This window comes from Acipenser ruthenus, chromosome 5 (assembly GCF_902713425.1).
Source record: "Acipenser ruthenus chromosome 5, fAciRut3.2 maternal haplotype, whole genome shotgun sequence".
NCBI classification, from domain to species: Eukaryota; Metazoa; Chordata; class Actinopteri; order Acipenseriformes; family Acipenseridae; genus Acipenser; species Acipenser ruthenus.
In genome coordinates, this window is record NC_081193.1 from 17,897,596 (window position 1) to 17,912,621 (window position 15,026).

General features: G+C 38.0%; 2 protein-coding genes across 2 annotated transcripts; both read left to right on the forward strand.

The window, feature by feature from the left end:
* The first annotated feature begins 610 nt into the window (after positions 1 to 610).
* Positions 611 to 11,492, forward strand: zmp:0000001267 (b(0,+)-type amino acid transporter 1). Its single transcript, XM_034005200.2, has 6 exons — positions 611 to 1,438; positions 4,690 to 4,823; positions 6,098 to 6,227; positions 7,856 to 7,980; positions 10,061 to 10,148; positions 11,196 to 11,492. Exons 1-6 carry the CDS (start codon positions 692 to 694, stop codon positions 11,427 to 11,429), a joined length of 1,458 nt encoding a protein of 485 aa, XP_033861091.2. The 5' UTR covers positions 611 to 691; the 3' UTR covers positions 11,430 to 11,492.
* Positions 11,493 to 12,920: 1,428 nt separating this feature from the next.
* Positions 12,921 to 14,719, forward strand: LOC117402549 (rho-related GTP-binding protein RhoB). The gene has a single exon (XM_034003809.3). It carries the CDS (start codon positions 13,226 to 13,228, stop codon positions 13,814 to 13,816), a length of 591 nt encoding a protein of 196 aa, XP_033859700.1. The 5' UTR covers positions 12,921 to 13,225; the 3' UTR covers positions 13,817 to 14,719.
* Positions 14,720 to 15,026: the final 307 nt, after the last annotated feature.

Consider the following 15,026-nt stretch of genomic DNA (forward strand, 5'->3'; position numbering starts at 1 on the left):
TGTCCTGTTGCTAATTTACATTTATTTTAATCTGTATAACAGTTACACTCCATACAGGTTTACTACGCTATTTAAAATTACTTTTACTTGCCTGATCATTCATCCCCTGCTACAGCTGTACATACAAAATTAGAGCTATTAGTAAAATTAAAAAGTAGATATCTGACACACAGGCACAGACAGATGCTTCTTAGATTCTGTGACTCAATATTTAATGTTAAAACATTACAATTAAATTAGGAGTTCTCTAGATACACATGTGAAAACATAAGTGTGATATACAGACAAATTGTCTGCCAAAAAGCCCACATTTACCTCCACATTAGGATAGACTCAAAAACTTGTGGTAAAGAAGGTCCTTAGAATGGTTCATGGCCATTGGATAAACTTTCTAAATACTTTTAACATGTGGTATAGTGTGGATGAAGCATAATTTCCTAATAAAATAAACAATGTTGGTGATTTTAATCATTTTAATAATTTCTTTCTCACAAGGACTGTATACCATAAACCAAAGTGTTTGCCAAAACCAAAGTGCATGGTCTTAACTTTGTCAAGTAATAAATTATTAACAGGGTATATTATAGCATGTTGTGACTTTGTCCTCTTCCGACATCTGGAAGTGTCTGTTTTGTTTGTTAGTTAGCTGAACTAAAACAATTCCTCCCGGACTGATTTTTTTACTTTAAAAATGAGGAAAACAAAATGTAAAGGCTCTGGCTCCTCCACTTGTTCAGAGATGAACGAAAACACGCAGAAACTGAACCTGAAGCGTGAGATTGGCTTGGTCAGTGCCGTGTCCCTGATAGCAGGCACCATGATTGGGTCAGGAATATTCATGTCTCCTCAGTGGGTTCTGTACCACATTGGTAGCCCTGGGGGGAGCCTGGTGATCTGGGCTGCTTGTGGGTTACTGGCTATGCTGGGCTCACTCTCCTACGCAGAACTCGGAACAGTCATCAAGGAATCCGGTGGCGAATATATCTATATTTTGAGAACTTCTGGACCACTTCCAGCCTTCCTCCTAGCCTTCACGTCTATGCTGGTGGTGAGACCGGCTAGCATTGCAGGTATAGCTCTGAGTTTCGCAGAGTATGCAGTGGCCCCTTTTTATCAGGGGTGCCCCCCGCCTGAGCTGGTGGTGAAGTTTGTTGCAGCCGCTTGCATTTTGTTGTTAGCTATTGCCAACTGCCTCAATGTCCGGGGGTCGATGTCCATTCAAGTCTTCTTCATGGCTGCCAAATTAATTTCCCTGGTGGTGATTATCATCGGGGGAGTGGTAATGCTCATCAACGGGCACACTTCCAGCTTTCAGAATGCGTTTCAAGGCACCATAGTTGGGATTAACCCAATTGGAATGGCCTTTTATCAAGGACTGTGGTCCTATGATGGATGGAACAATCTGAATTATGTGACTGAAGAACTGAAACGCCCTGAAGTAAGTCCACTGTGCTTTTATATCTATCAATTTACTACCCCAGAATACATTTCAATGGTGACTGCCAAGAGCCGTACAAGATTCAGTGTGAGACTTATCTTGGCAATCACCAATGCAGGAAGCAATTTTTTCAGTAAAATAATAACAAATCTGCCACTGTGGTATTTTAAAATATTAGAAACCTCAAAGCTTTCCTCCACCATTCCAGGGGACTACCAGATAGTAGATGTCCGAGGAACATGCATATAAAATGCCTATTTCTAAAAAACTAAACAAAACAGTAGGAATGCTAAATATTGAAAAGGTAAATGAATCTGTAATTTAAAGAATTTTAAAACAGCATCAACATGCATCCCTGCCACAGCTGTAAAATCTAAATTAGAGGCATCAGTATGATGAAAAAGCTGATGACCGTGACATACAGTATATCAACAGTATGAAGAGAATACTAAAGAATAAGAATTAGCAATTACATGTTTAATTACAGAAATGTTTGATAAGCGATTCTCTAGATATATACAAACATGTAAGTGTCCCGAATACACCTTGGATGGATAAACGGACAGATTCTGAAATTCTCATTAACGTATGCTACACAATGTAAATGCCAAGTCTCATGAAGATTTGGATAAACAGTTCTCCAGATATATGGAAGCATGTGATTATGGTAAATGCCTTCTACTCAGGGTTCTGTTTCTTACATTTTAAATTTGGGATGCCTTTGCAGCACTTTGCAGATATGGATGAAACATTAAAAGGACAAGTTATGAATCTAGGAATATACAAAGGTACCCTGTTTGCCTCTGTGTCTGTTTATCCATATGTCACACTTAATTATTATTATTTTTTAAAATCAATATCAGAATCTGGAGGTAGATGAAGGCATCTGTACACCCGTAGGTCATGGTGAGCTACTTTTTCAAGTCAATGATAGCTCTAATTCTCAATTTACCACTGTGCCAGGGAATTAATGTTACTGAAATGCTTGTTAAATTGGACTTCATGCTGCGCAGAATCGATTTCAGGTACTCATTTCTAAATGATTTTACAAGAATACATCCTTTTAGAGCTGCCTTTCTATACTGCCCTGTGTATGGAGTAGTGGTGCCACTTTAAAGAAACCATGTGGTGGTAGAACTGACTAATATGTAGCTTCTGAAAATGCTGAAAATGCTCAATCGTATAATCTATGTTACTTTCCTTCAATATATATATCCCCTAATGTTATTCAGCCTCCAACCTGATAAAGAGCAATACAGATTCTAAGTGTTTCGTCCTCCTTCTTTGTTCCCAAGCTAATCATTAGTGCAGTGGCAGAGCAACATGACTGCATGCTGTATTTCTTTGGCTTTAACATCCAGCTGGGTGAGCTCTGACCAAGCAGGAATCAAACCCACACTCACCCAATCCCATTGCCTCTATACAAATCCAGTGCTATGGGCGGGGCAGTCATTGAGCCGTGTTTTTTAGCATATAGATTGTAAAATGGACATGCCTATTGCTCCTGCGTTACGCTGTAGGCTTCATGCAGTTTGCCTCCAGATCTCAACGTGTTCAGCTACTGCTCTTCTCGTTCTGCAATTAAACTAATATCGATTGCCAAGCACAATAAAGCAATAGGCCTGTCTTTAGTGTATATAACCAAGCAGCTGCAACACCAAGGGAAAGCTACTGTAGGGGGGCAGGGTACTGCTTTTTTTATTATTGTTATTATTATTTATTTATTTAGCAGACACCTTTATCCAAGGCGATTTACAGAGACTAGGGTGTGTGAACTATGCATCAGCTGCAGAGTCACTTACAACTACGTCTCACCCGAAAGACGGAGCACAAGGAGGTGAAGTGACTTGCTCAGAGTCAAACAGTGAGTCAGTCAGTGGCTGAGGTGGGATTTGAACCGGGGACCTTCTGGTTACAAGCCCTTTTCTTTAACCACTGGACCACACAACCTCCTTAAGTGGGTTGCACACTGATGTCCTGTGGTGTTTCACAGGAATCCCTGCCACTCAGCCTACCAGGCAGGTGGAGAGAAACATGGAGGACACAGACAAAAATTAAATGTCATCGCTAAAATATACAAGATTCTGTTGTTTTAATTTTCTGTACTTGTTTTCCAAGTAATTAACAAACAAACCAAAAAAAAAAAAAAAGTTAAAATCAAATATTGGAGAGCGCCTTTTTGTCTTTACATTTTGAACTCATTAGCTGAAAGACGACACTTCTAAAGACTTATGACAACTGAAAGGAATAATTAATGTGTACATTGAATTTTAGATATCGTTTTCAAGGTCATCAAAGATAATATATTGACAGTAGAAATTAATGAATAAGGTCAGAGCTTTGTCTTTTACATTCAACCTTTAAACAACGTTGTTTCCTACTGTAAGTATAAGAACCGAATATTCTCTCTATTGTATACATTGATTTGGAATTTCATGGACCACGCTATAGAAGTATGCTGCTGGTATCCAGCTACACTCCTGTGGGGTTTTTTAAATCTAAATTGTGCTTGAAAAACCAGTATATACTGAACAAAAAAACCAAAGAACCAAAATATCTTCATCAAATGACATTCCCTTTAATATAAGATCCAATACGAATACAATTATGAGCTGGGCCCTATTTTCTGCTTTCCAAGAATGATGAGACATGGCCTATTTTATTTAGTAAACTAAAAAAGCATATTTTCTGTAATAACACCTTTTTTGGGTTTTTTTTCCTGTTTAAAATACTGAAAAAAGAGTGTATGTTTTATTGGAAAGGATTTTTTTTTTAAATAAATTAAGCACAACCCTCAATAATTGGTGAAATCTGTTCTACTGTATCTACTTATTTGAACAGTTCTGGTTTAAACTGTTTGCTCACTACATCTATTAATGAAGTCACTGAGTAAGGGTAATTGACAGTCATCTTCACCTACCGGCTACTGGTCACTTTGGACCTCAAATAGGCTGATAGTTCAAACCTGAGACACAATAATCAATGATTTCACACACACACACACACTATTACTAGTGGTGCATTAAGTAACTGAGCGGCTCTGAGCGAGACTTTTTCTGCTCACTTGGATCACCATTGAAATCTGCTCTGCAGCACTTTGAGCTGCTCAGGGGGAGCGGAACTGAACATGCTGTTAAGTGGGTTCTTTCGCTCAGCTGATCTGAACTGCTCACTTACTTTTTATGTGACAGAATGAAAATCTAACCCAGATAACAGACCACTTTTTTTTTTTTTTTAATGTTTTCTTTCAGGTGAACTTGCCCAGAGCTGTCATGATCGCCATCCCACTGGTCACCGTGCTGTATTTGCTGGTAAACATCAGCTACCTGGCAGTCATGACCCCAACAGAACTGATGTCATCAAGTGCTGTGGCTGTGACATGGGGGTAGGACAATTCAATTTAGTGCACATCATTTGCCTAAAGAGGTGATAAAACCAGTGGGGCGTATAATCCTGCCGTCTAGAGTGGTTGCTGTGAATTACTTTTACTTCCTCTTGTTTGAATAGGGGGTGTTAAGTGCAATGCTTAAATATTTTCAATCTTGTGTTACTGGGTGTGGCAATGTGCCCTGCCCCTGTGTGCATTTGTGTGTTTATATGTTGTATGTTGCGTGTGTTAATGTTGGTGTATTGTAGTTGGTACACGGGATATAATGTGGGTAATGAGCACGAGTGTTTAAAATGTATAATTGTATTTAGGCACGGGGATTGCACTTCACATGCATTTAAAGTATTTAATATGTGAGCATGGGGTTGCACAGAATTAGTTCATGTGCTGGGATTCAAGTGAATAATTAATTAGTAATTGAATCCCAGCACAACAGTATTTATAGATGCACAAAGCACTCACTCGAGGTTGTGTGTTCGGTGAGTGGAGAACGGGTGTGGAGAAGGAGAAAAAGTAAACAAAAATAAACAAAAATAATAATTGTTAGTTGTTTAGACTCACCGTGTTTGTCTGTTCGTCCAGTTTGTTTAGTGTTAAGCTGTTTTGTTTGTCTATTTATTTTGGCCTCAAGTGCCGTGTCCTGTTTCCTGTTTAAAGCTTTCATTTTGCAATAAACCTACTGAGCGCAGCCATTGTGGCTCAGTTTCACTCATCACTACTGCCTGTCTGCGTGTTTCTTTCTGGCCTGATGTCATCACTGCAGCTAGCCTGTCACACTGAGCAATAGTTTAATTAATAAACCTTGATTTTAAAATCTATCTTGGATTTGTTAAAACGTAGTCACGTGACAGATTATAATTTGGACTATAGTCCTACACAACGGTTTATAATCATAATGACAATACATTGTGCTGATATAGGGGTGGCTTCACAGTCCCAAATAAGCACTACCTTACCTAAAGTAACATTAGATAGTCCAAGATTAGTGCTAATCGTGGTCCGTAAAACCTTAAAATAGTGTCCGCCATAAAATCCTCAATATAATTCCCTGTCAGATACTATCATCCACTAACCACTATGATGGCTAATTAAAAAGCATGTTGTGCTCTCAGCTGGACATTACAGAACCTACCATTACCAATGCAGCTGAATGATAAAGGACCTGTGTTGAATGAATGTATACAGTATATATTTTTATTCATATGTGGTTGTGATATAGCAGTATTAACATATACAGTTTTATCATATATAATATTATCTTTCCTCAACAGGAACAAAGTCCTTGGTAGTTGGTCGTGGTTGATGTCAGTGGCTGCTGCCCTCTCCTCCTTTGGGTCCCTCAATGGTACTTTCTTTAGTGGTGGTCGTTTGTGCTACGTGGCAGCTCGAGAAGGCCACATGGTAAGAATGGAAACAGGCAGACAATGGCCGTCAGTATGTGTGGTCCTATTTGTCCAACTTGGTTAGTTCCAAAATTACAGTTCAATAGTCAACAAAACTAAACTACAAAATATCACTTAGCGATTTCAAAATGGAATGTTGCTTTTACAAACAGAGACTTTGTGCCTTATGTCCACACAAAAAAAAAAATCTTCTCACTTACAGTATGTGGACCTCTTTAAAAGTTTGTAAATGACATGGAACAGTTGAACTTTCACTCAGAAACAGCATCCCCAGCTCAGGTTTTCCCTATGGACTAAGACAGAGACTTCTGATTGACAAAGTTACTGTAACTATTACGTTTAATTTACCCACCACAAGCCCAAAATATATTCCTTTAGGTCAGGGGGTCTGGACCCTCTGGAGGCTCATGGAATTCAGAGGGGTTGTGAAATGACTACAGACACAGTGCATGGCATCAGGTATTTTACAAAGTGAACATTGCAATTTGAAAGTCTTGTCAGATTAAGAATACTGCAGTATATATTTTTGCTTTGTATTAATATAGCTCCAGTTTACTCAGTGCAAATCTAGATTTAGATATTTATATCACTATTAGAAAAATAAATATTTCAATACAGGGCCTTCACTGGACCAAGTCACCTAGACAAAGTTTGAGAACTTCCAAACTAGGTTAAATCCAAAATGGCTTGGAGCTAGTATAATTGCTATAGTATCTGTTAAATAAATGTAATTAATTACGATTGCAATAGTTCAAAAGTTCCTCTACAATTTGCCTAATACACTTGTACATAAAAAGTCTGGGTGATCTTATATCTTCTCTGTGCCAAGTACCACTGTTTTGTAAGTGTTTCCCATACCTGATTGCCTGTTAATGAGGTGCAAATGCTGGAGTTAACACGCAGGGCTGCCAAGCTAATGGAGGGCTGCCATGGCCTGTTTCTCCTCGAGCAACATTAATGAGATGATCCTCTGCAGTGCCTACTTTATAAGACCTAATGCAAGTTCATATTTCAGTAATAAGACATAGGTCATCATTAATTCTGTTAATCTGTGGTGTGTGTGTGTGTGTGTGTGTGTGTGTGTGTGTGTGTGTGTGTGTGTGTGTGTGTGTGTGTGTATTATTACAATTATATCACATTCTTAGAGCCGAAATTAGCTGACATATAGTTATAGCAGCCCAGTCTCAGAGACAGGCTGCTGGTCTGTTAACAGCAATATAGAGTGCATATTAATGGATCAGGGGGCTCTTGTGGTGCGACACATGAACATGTATTTGATTTCTGCTTTTCTTTTGATGTGATTTTTTATACCTTTGCAGGGCGAATAAGAAAAGGTGTACTTTTCTGTGTTCTCTATGTGGCGCTTTGCTTCTAACTTCTGTCAATGAGGTCTCAGGCAGGTTTAAAGGAATTATGAACCAATTCAGCTTGTGGTAGTTTGCAATGTGCATCTCCCATATACATTCTTCACCCCACAGAGCAAGCCTGAAGCATTTATCTTGCAGCAGTTTCTCTACCAAAATAATGAGCTTGCTCTATCTCAGAGACAATTCTTGTTTTGCATTGCATTAAATGGGGGGGGGGGGGGAGAAAAAGAAAAAATGGAAGAACTTCTTTTTTTTTCAGCCAGATATTCTGTCCATGGCTCATGTTCAACGCCTCACTCCGTCCCCTGCTCTGATATTCTCCACAGCAATATCATTACTGGTCTTAATACCAGGGAACTTCAAGTCCATCGTCAACTTTTTCAGGTACCTATTTAAGAAATTGAAGGGTTAGAAAAAGAATGCATGGTTTTCATAAAAAGCAATATAGTGATTTTGTTGCTGTTTTGTTTATAAAATTTGTGAGACTTGGATATGTTCCTCAAAGACAGTGGGAGTGGTGGACAGATGCATTGCACCAGGAACAGTGATGTCTCTGTGTTCTCTTTTAGAGGCATATATTTAGAATCTGTGATTGTCATTGATCTGTAACCCACCATTTAAACAGAATTAGATCACCGCTTACCAAAAGTGAATTATTTATACACTTGCCATAGAAATATCAATAGTATCATTTAGTATGCAGTGGTTAAGGTTACATTTGATACAATATTGAAAATGTAGTCACTAACAGTTTGTGTGACATTTCAACGGCTTTCAATGGCTCAGAATCCCTTTCTGGCAATCGTTCTCTGTCCCTGTCTCTGCGATCTTTCAATCAGGCCTCAGTGGAAATAAGTACTGATGCATAGGATTCATACCTTACCCATCACCTATACAAAAGAATATACCTTCAAAGCAGATATATCTACACTAGGCTGTTTTGAAACACGAGCAAACACTTAACCACAGCTCTATTGCACAGGCAGTTATTAAGCTTGTAACCTCCTCTCATCTGTTGGTGTCAGAATCTGTAACAGTATTGCATCACATACAGATGTAATTGGGAACTGGTGTCCTAAGAACCCACGTGTGGTTTTTATTTTCAGCTGCTGGCTAGGTCAAACTTAGAATGCAGGAGTAATGTGAGTGTTACTCAGAGACACCATTATGTCTTTTGTACCACTGATGCCTCTGATTGTGCAGTCAGCATTTATATTCTCAGATGATTCAATCCGCTTTCATCTATTACAGCTTTCATTTTATGTTATTAAAAATACTGCACCCAATTGCTGATAGCAAGTAAATAACACATTTTGTGATCTGAAAATGAAAGCAAAAGACTTCTCCTGAGTGACTAGTGTGTCATTGATCAAGAATGATTTCCAGCAAAAATGTTGTTTTATTAAAATACTGACTGTGACTACACAGCCTTTAATGGTATGTGAGAAACAGGATGTGGCTAAGACAACTGGTATGAAGAGAGATTAATATGTCTGAATTAACACGTAGCAGTACTTTGTTATGTGTATAGTTATTTACTATAGAAAATAACACATAATTTGTAATTTTTTTACAGAGATGCTGAACCATGTGCTCTGTCAATTGCTCAGCTCTGCAGTATAACAGGTCTAGACCAGTTTGCTGTTTGTTAGTTGGGTAGAAGAAAATATCTATCAATGTTGGGTGCCCAACCAGTCAGATAATCTGTATTTGCAACTGCAACCAGGAAGCCAAGGATCACTTTGTTGATCATCTTTATGGCAAATGTTCCAGAAGAAACGACTGGAGAAGATTGTGACATAATCTAAACATTGAATGCAACAACAGCATTAATTTTATACACCATAAAGTGGGTGCTGCAATCTCTTCTTATGCTTTTTCTGCACCGTTTTATGCAAGTCATCTGGGCTTGATGTATTGGTTAAAGATTCAGTATCACCACAGAGGGTAGTTATTTTAAGACTAGTTATGGCCACCCCCCCACTCCCCCCCCCCTCCAAAAATACATTTTGAGAAAAAATTAGCTCAAACCCCACATAGCTAAAACATTATATATTTCCTACAAAGTACAATTTCCTACAAAAAATTCAAACTCTTGATTTTCATTGGAACAATGTATACTAAAATCATGATCCCTCTATTTTTCACTGTTTGATAATTCCAAAAAATCAATGCAATGCAGTTAATGCTCACTGATTCCAAAATGCAGTTCATATGTTGTTAGGCCATGTTGACAGCAAATTGTAAAAGTGTTATATTTTCCTGTAAGGTCTCTTCACAAATTCACAGAGGTGACACTGTATTGGTAAAGTAAATTGCTGACACTCCTGTAATTGCATTTAATGATTTTTTTGCTTTGTTGTTTAATATACCATGTTTGCACACCAAAATAGATATGTTGATTTGTGCATGTATTTAATGCCAATGCCTTTGAGTCCTTAAAAACATGTGTTTCCAATTTCAGCTTCACTGCATGGTTCTTTTATGCCATTACATTATCTGGCTTGCTGTATTTGAAGCTTAAGAAACGGCATCTTCCTGAATCCTATGAGGTGAGATACAATGTTGCTTTCAATGTTGAATTCCATGTCACTCATCCTAACATACATATATAAAAGTAATGAAAGCAAGAATTGTTCTTTTATTTTTTTAAACTAAAGACAAACACCCTGTCAATTGTATGGTGGAGGTTTATTTTATCTATTGCAGAAAAACAACTAATGCACTACTGGTTAGGTATTAATTTGATCAGAAAATGTACCACAAAGAGGCCTCCTACACAGTAGTATCCAATAATGTATAATAACAAGATCTCACTTGTAAATGATAGGTAGATGGACAGATAGTTTAATTTGATTACTTTTCCAGAAAACAAAAATCTTCATTTCAAACACCTTAATTTAAGAATACAGTATACAGGGGATTGATTTAAATACAGTCGCTGTTAAAATCCTTAATATTGTTCTTTTATGTACAAATGTGGTAACATTTAAATAATATAAACAGCACCTGTATTTAAATCAACACCTTTTATAACAAAAGAGCAGGCCCAAATCAAAGGGACTTGAATTGTGTCCATTGATATTATACTAAGACAAGGTTTACCAGTGTCAGCTCTGATGGAATCTTTTCAAATGAGTATGAAAGTACCTATAATACAAATTAATAAAGTTTCGGGGGGGGGTCAGTTTTATCCTAAAATTATTATTCTTCAAGTAGAAATTCAAGCCCTAATTATACAGCTAATGGAACACAAGCTCATCTCTCAATAGCTAAGAAGTAGTCAGTAATTACTGGGAAAAGGTTTTCTAGCTCAGCTGTTCTAAACAGTTTCCAAATCAGTAATGACCTTTCTGCCAGTTAATGACACTCGACTTGGTTGCTTGTTCAGGGTTTATAGCCTAATTACTGTTCACATTTGTAGAGAGTCTTCCATGCCAAACAGCAGCTCTGCCTTTGGAGTGAAAATGTCTTGGCTGGCAGAAAAGTCTTTATAAGCATTTTGAGAAAGAGGTGTAGCCTTACAGCCATTGCATGTGGTTAGTGGTCTGAAGCTTTTAAAGAGCATTGGCTTCATTACATTGTTCTTTCGATATCAGGTCCCAGTCGTCATTCCGATCATCGTGATAATCTCTGCAGTGTTCCTGGTGCTGGCCCCCATCATTGACGATCCTGGGATTGAATACTTGTACGTTTCCCTGTTTATTCTGAGTGGAGTCATGTTTTACATTCCCTTTATACACTTTAAGTTGTGCCCAAATTTCTTGACCAAAGCAACTGTGTTTTTGCAGCTTTTTCTGGAAGTTGCTCCAACTGAAAAAAACACAGACTAAAATGAATGTTTGGATTACATGTCCTTGGTGTATTGTTGTATTGAATAAATCTGTGTACAGTAATGTATTCAATTGAGTGGGAATATTGGACAACTGTGCTTTTTTTAAAGGTGCTGTGGAAATTCAGATTCTCTGAAATCAGACTAGTCCTGTTGCTCTGCTATATTGAAAGACCTTCACCTGAACAGCAGCAGTTCATAGTGGCCATATAACTTTACATCTACACAAGCTAATTGAAAAAGATTGTAAAACATCATTGACCTCAAAACAGTTGTTAAAATACCAAACTTATATTATATTATAAGTTAACGTTTTGTGTTTTTTTTTTGTTTTTTTCTAGTGATCTGGTGACAGATCACAGCAGAACCTGCACTGAGCTGGTGACTAAATAATAAGGCTCTACTGTTTGATGCTATACACCCTTTATCACCTGTGTTCATACAAATTGCACGGTTTACTGAAACTGACAAAAACACAGCATATATGAATTTAGGATCTATACATTTTAAAGTTGAAAATATTTGTTTATTTATTGCATTTATTTGGTGCTTTTTATACAAAAGTACTGCAAAGCACTGTACAGTACATAGCAGAATAAAAGAACAAACCACACTACATTTGTATAGCATGTCACACATACGACTGCCACAGACCATTTAAATAAGATAACAAATGCATTCAGAGTACAAAGGGCACATATTTTGTACATGTGTATATGTGCTTCGAGGCCATTCTCTAATTCTCTTGCTATACATTAATGTTAACCTTGTTTAAGTTTAAGTGTGTTTGTGCTTTGAGTTCAGAAACTGCTCTTCAGTAGCATAGGGTAAATCCGCAAAAAAGTGGCTTTTTTTTCTTAGTGATCTGTATTGCCAGCAGTACAAAAGGAAACTTAGTAAACAAATAAAAATACAAATAAATGTAGTTTGATGCAACTTGCTCTAGTGCAATCTGTATTTCTACCACAAGGTGGCACTGTTATCCACGTTAAGGATCAAAAATGCACTAGATAGGCATCAGGTTCTGTAGTAGTAGCTATTTTCTTCAAGCAGTTCTGTATGCAGTCTCCTGCTTTATTATTATTATTATTATTATTATTATTATTAATATACATTACTTCTCTAACAGATTCATGTGATTGATAAAATATTTCTTCACTTGTAAATGTGACAAAATTAGCACTTTAAAACAACAAAACATCGGGACTTTTCGAAAACGAACGAACAGCAACGGCTACAAATTGTATCGGTTGATCAACTACGACTACAATAAAATAAAAAAAAATACCACAATACCGTGTTCTGACTGGTTATAAATGTTTGATTTACTGCCGATTTTACTACATTTCCCAGAATTCCACATAACGCCTGCGCAATCTTAGGTTTTATCTCATCCCTGAAAGTGGGTACATCCTCGTGGTGAGGATGCAATGCAGCACCTCCCTGTCTGTAGCAAGCATATGGAGAACCAATAAGCTGCTCATTGCAAAACAGTGATCTCACCCAGCTCTTTCCGATTGGATGGCTATATTAAGAAAATGATCCGGATCTTTAAAAAGCAGGCGAACATTAGTTTTCCTTCAGAAATAGCGGCCGAAACGGAGAGAAAGGGACAGAGAAAGACAAGGCGTTATATAACTATTCATTGTGGAATTGCTTTGTCTACACACCGCTTTTTAGCTTTGTATTTTAGAGACTACACAATATTAAATTAGCACTAAATCGCGTTTTATTACAAAGGCAAAAGTTCATATTCTTGTGTTTTATTTTTGCACAAATATTCCGCAACAAAATCTAATGGCTGCTATCAGGAAGAAGCTGGTGGTGGTCGGAGATGGTGCTTGTGGTAAAACGTGCCTGCTTATCGTCTTCAGCAAAGACGAGTTCCCCGAGGTGTATGTGCCAACAGTCTTTGAGAACTATGTCGCCGACATCGAGGTGGACGTCAAACAAGTTGAGCTGGCTCTTTGGGATACCGCTGGCCAGGAAGACTACGATCGCCTCCGCCCTCTCTCCTACCCGGACACCGATGTGATCCTGATGTGCTTCTCCGTGGACAGTCCCGACTCGCTGGAAAACATCCCGGAGAAGTGGGTGCCCGAAGTGAAGCACTTCTGCCCAAACGTGCCCATCATTTTAGTAGCCAACAAGAAGGATTTGAGGAACGACGAAAGCGTCCGCAACGAACTGGCGAGGATGAAGCAAGAGCCGGTGAAAACTGAGGACGGCCGGGCCATGGCAGTGCGAATCGGAGCCTACGATTACCTGGAGTGCTCGGCCAAAACCAAAGATGGAGTGCGGGAGGTTTTTGAGACTGCAACGAGAGCTGCACTCCAGAAGAGATCCAGACCGTCGGGTGGTTGTGGGAACTGCTGCAAACTGTTGTGATTTCTAACACAATATAACTGCGACTGATCATGAACCGAAACGCTTACTTCTAAGCAAGTATCACGAGACCCTCTCCGGCAATCGGTGCCAAGATTCAAACTCTCAAAAAATCTGACTTGTGTGCGTTTTCTTTCTTGTGTCGAGAAAATATGGGAGAGATATTTTCACCTGACATAAAATAAGACTATTTGCTGATTGGCCGGGTGGATTCGGGATTCAGAGCTATGGTCAACAGCAAGCCGTGTAAATCTAGGTCTGAAATCTGTAATTCGGGACTGTGAAACGTTTAGCTGCTGTGTTAATTATTAACTATATCGTCCGGCCACCCCGGGGAAGCAGAGGGGATGAGAAGCCACCTGGAAAATGGACAGTTTAAGTTCGTGATTTGAAGTGTGTGGTGTGGTGGGGTGGGGGATATCAATTGAGAAGTGATTAGACCAGCTAGGATGGACTGCTTAATAAAGTTCTTTAAACCAGGGGCATGCAGTGAGCCAAGATTATTTTAAAAAAAAGGCTTTGTCACCACAGATACGATGCCTGCTTTTCAGTCAAGAGTGACTGCTGATGCTGTATTTTATAGTTGATGTATTGAAAACAAAGTGTCAGGTTTATTTTGATTTTTTTTTTTCTTTGATTGGTTGCACAAATGGGTTTTATGCCACAGTGATGCACTTACACCATCAGCATAAAACATTGAAGCATTCTCAACTTTATTTATTTTTTTAACCATCACATCAATGTATCCAGCTCTATTTTGATAAGTTAGGTATTGTGAGTGGTAAAGCCACTGTACTATTTGCCTCGAAACCTTGTGGCATCACAGAATTAGGTGGAACTTGTAACACAGATGGTAATTCTTTTAAATGTGTTATTTAATAAAAAAAAAAAAAAAAAAAAAAAAAATTAATATACGGTGGCAACAATGATCTTTGTGAGGGGAGGGTGTATTAATTGGTATTTCTCTGTCCTGTTTTATTGTATATAATTTAATATTTTTATACGTCTTAGCCAGTGGTACAGATAATATTGTCACTTTGTTTAAAACTGACAAATTCTGAAGTTAGAAGACGTATAATATGATGTTTACAAGGACCGTTAAGTATATAAGCTGTGTAAAGAATGAAAACAGTTTTTATAAAAAAAATAATAATAATAAAAACACAAACAAATACTTGCTTGTTTTTGTGTATAAGTCTAAGCTACTTCCTCC

Bases quoted from the DNA above. Each gene is read 5' to 3' on its own strand.
- zmp:0000001267 (XM_034005200.2), top strand. From the start codon at position 692: ATGAGGAAAACAAAATGTAAAGGCTCTGGCTCCTCCACTTGTTCAGAG. The intron at 6,228-7,855 runs GTAAGAATGGAA...TTTTTTTTTCAG, and splicing joins CAGCTCGAGAAGGCCACATG to CCAGATATTCTGTCCATGGC. The intron at 10,149-11,195 runs GTGAGATACAAT...TTTCGATATCAG, and splicing joins ATCTTCCTGAATCCTATGAG to GTCCCAGTCGTCATTCCGAT.
- LOC117402549 (XM_034003809.3), top strand. From the start codon at position 13,226: ATGGCTGCTATCAGGAAGAAGCTGGTGGTGGTCGGAGATGGTGCTTGT.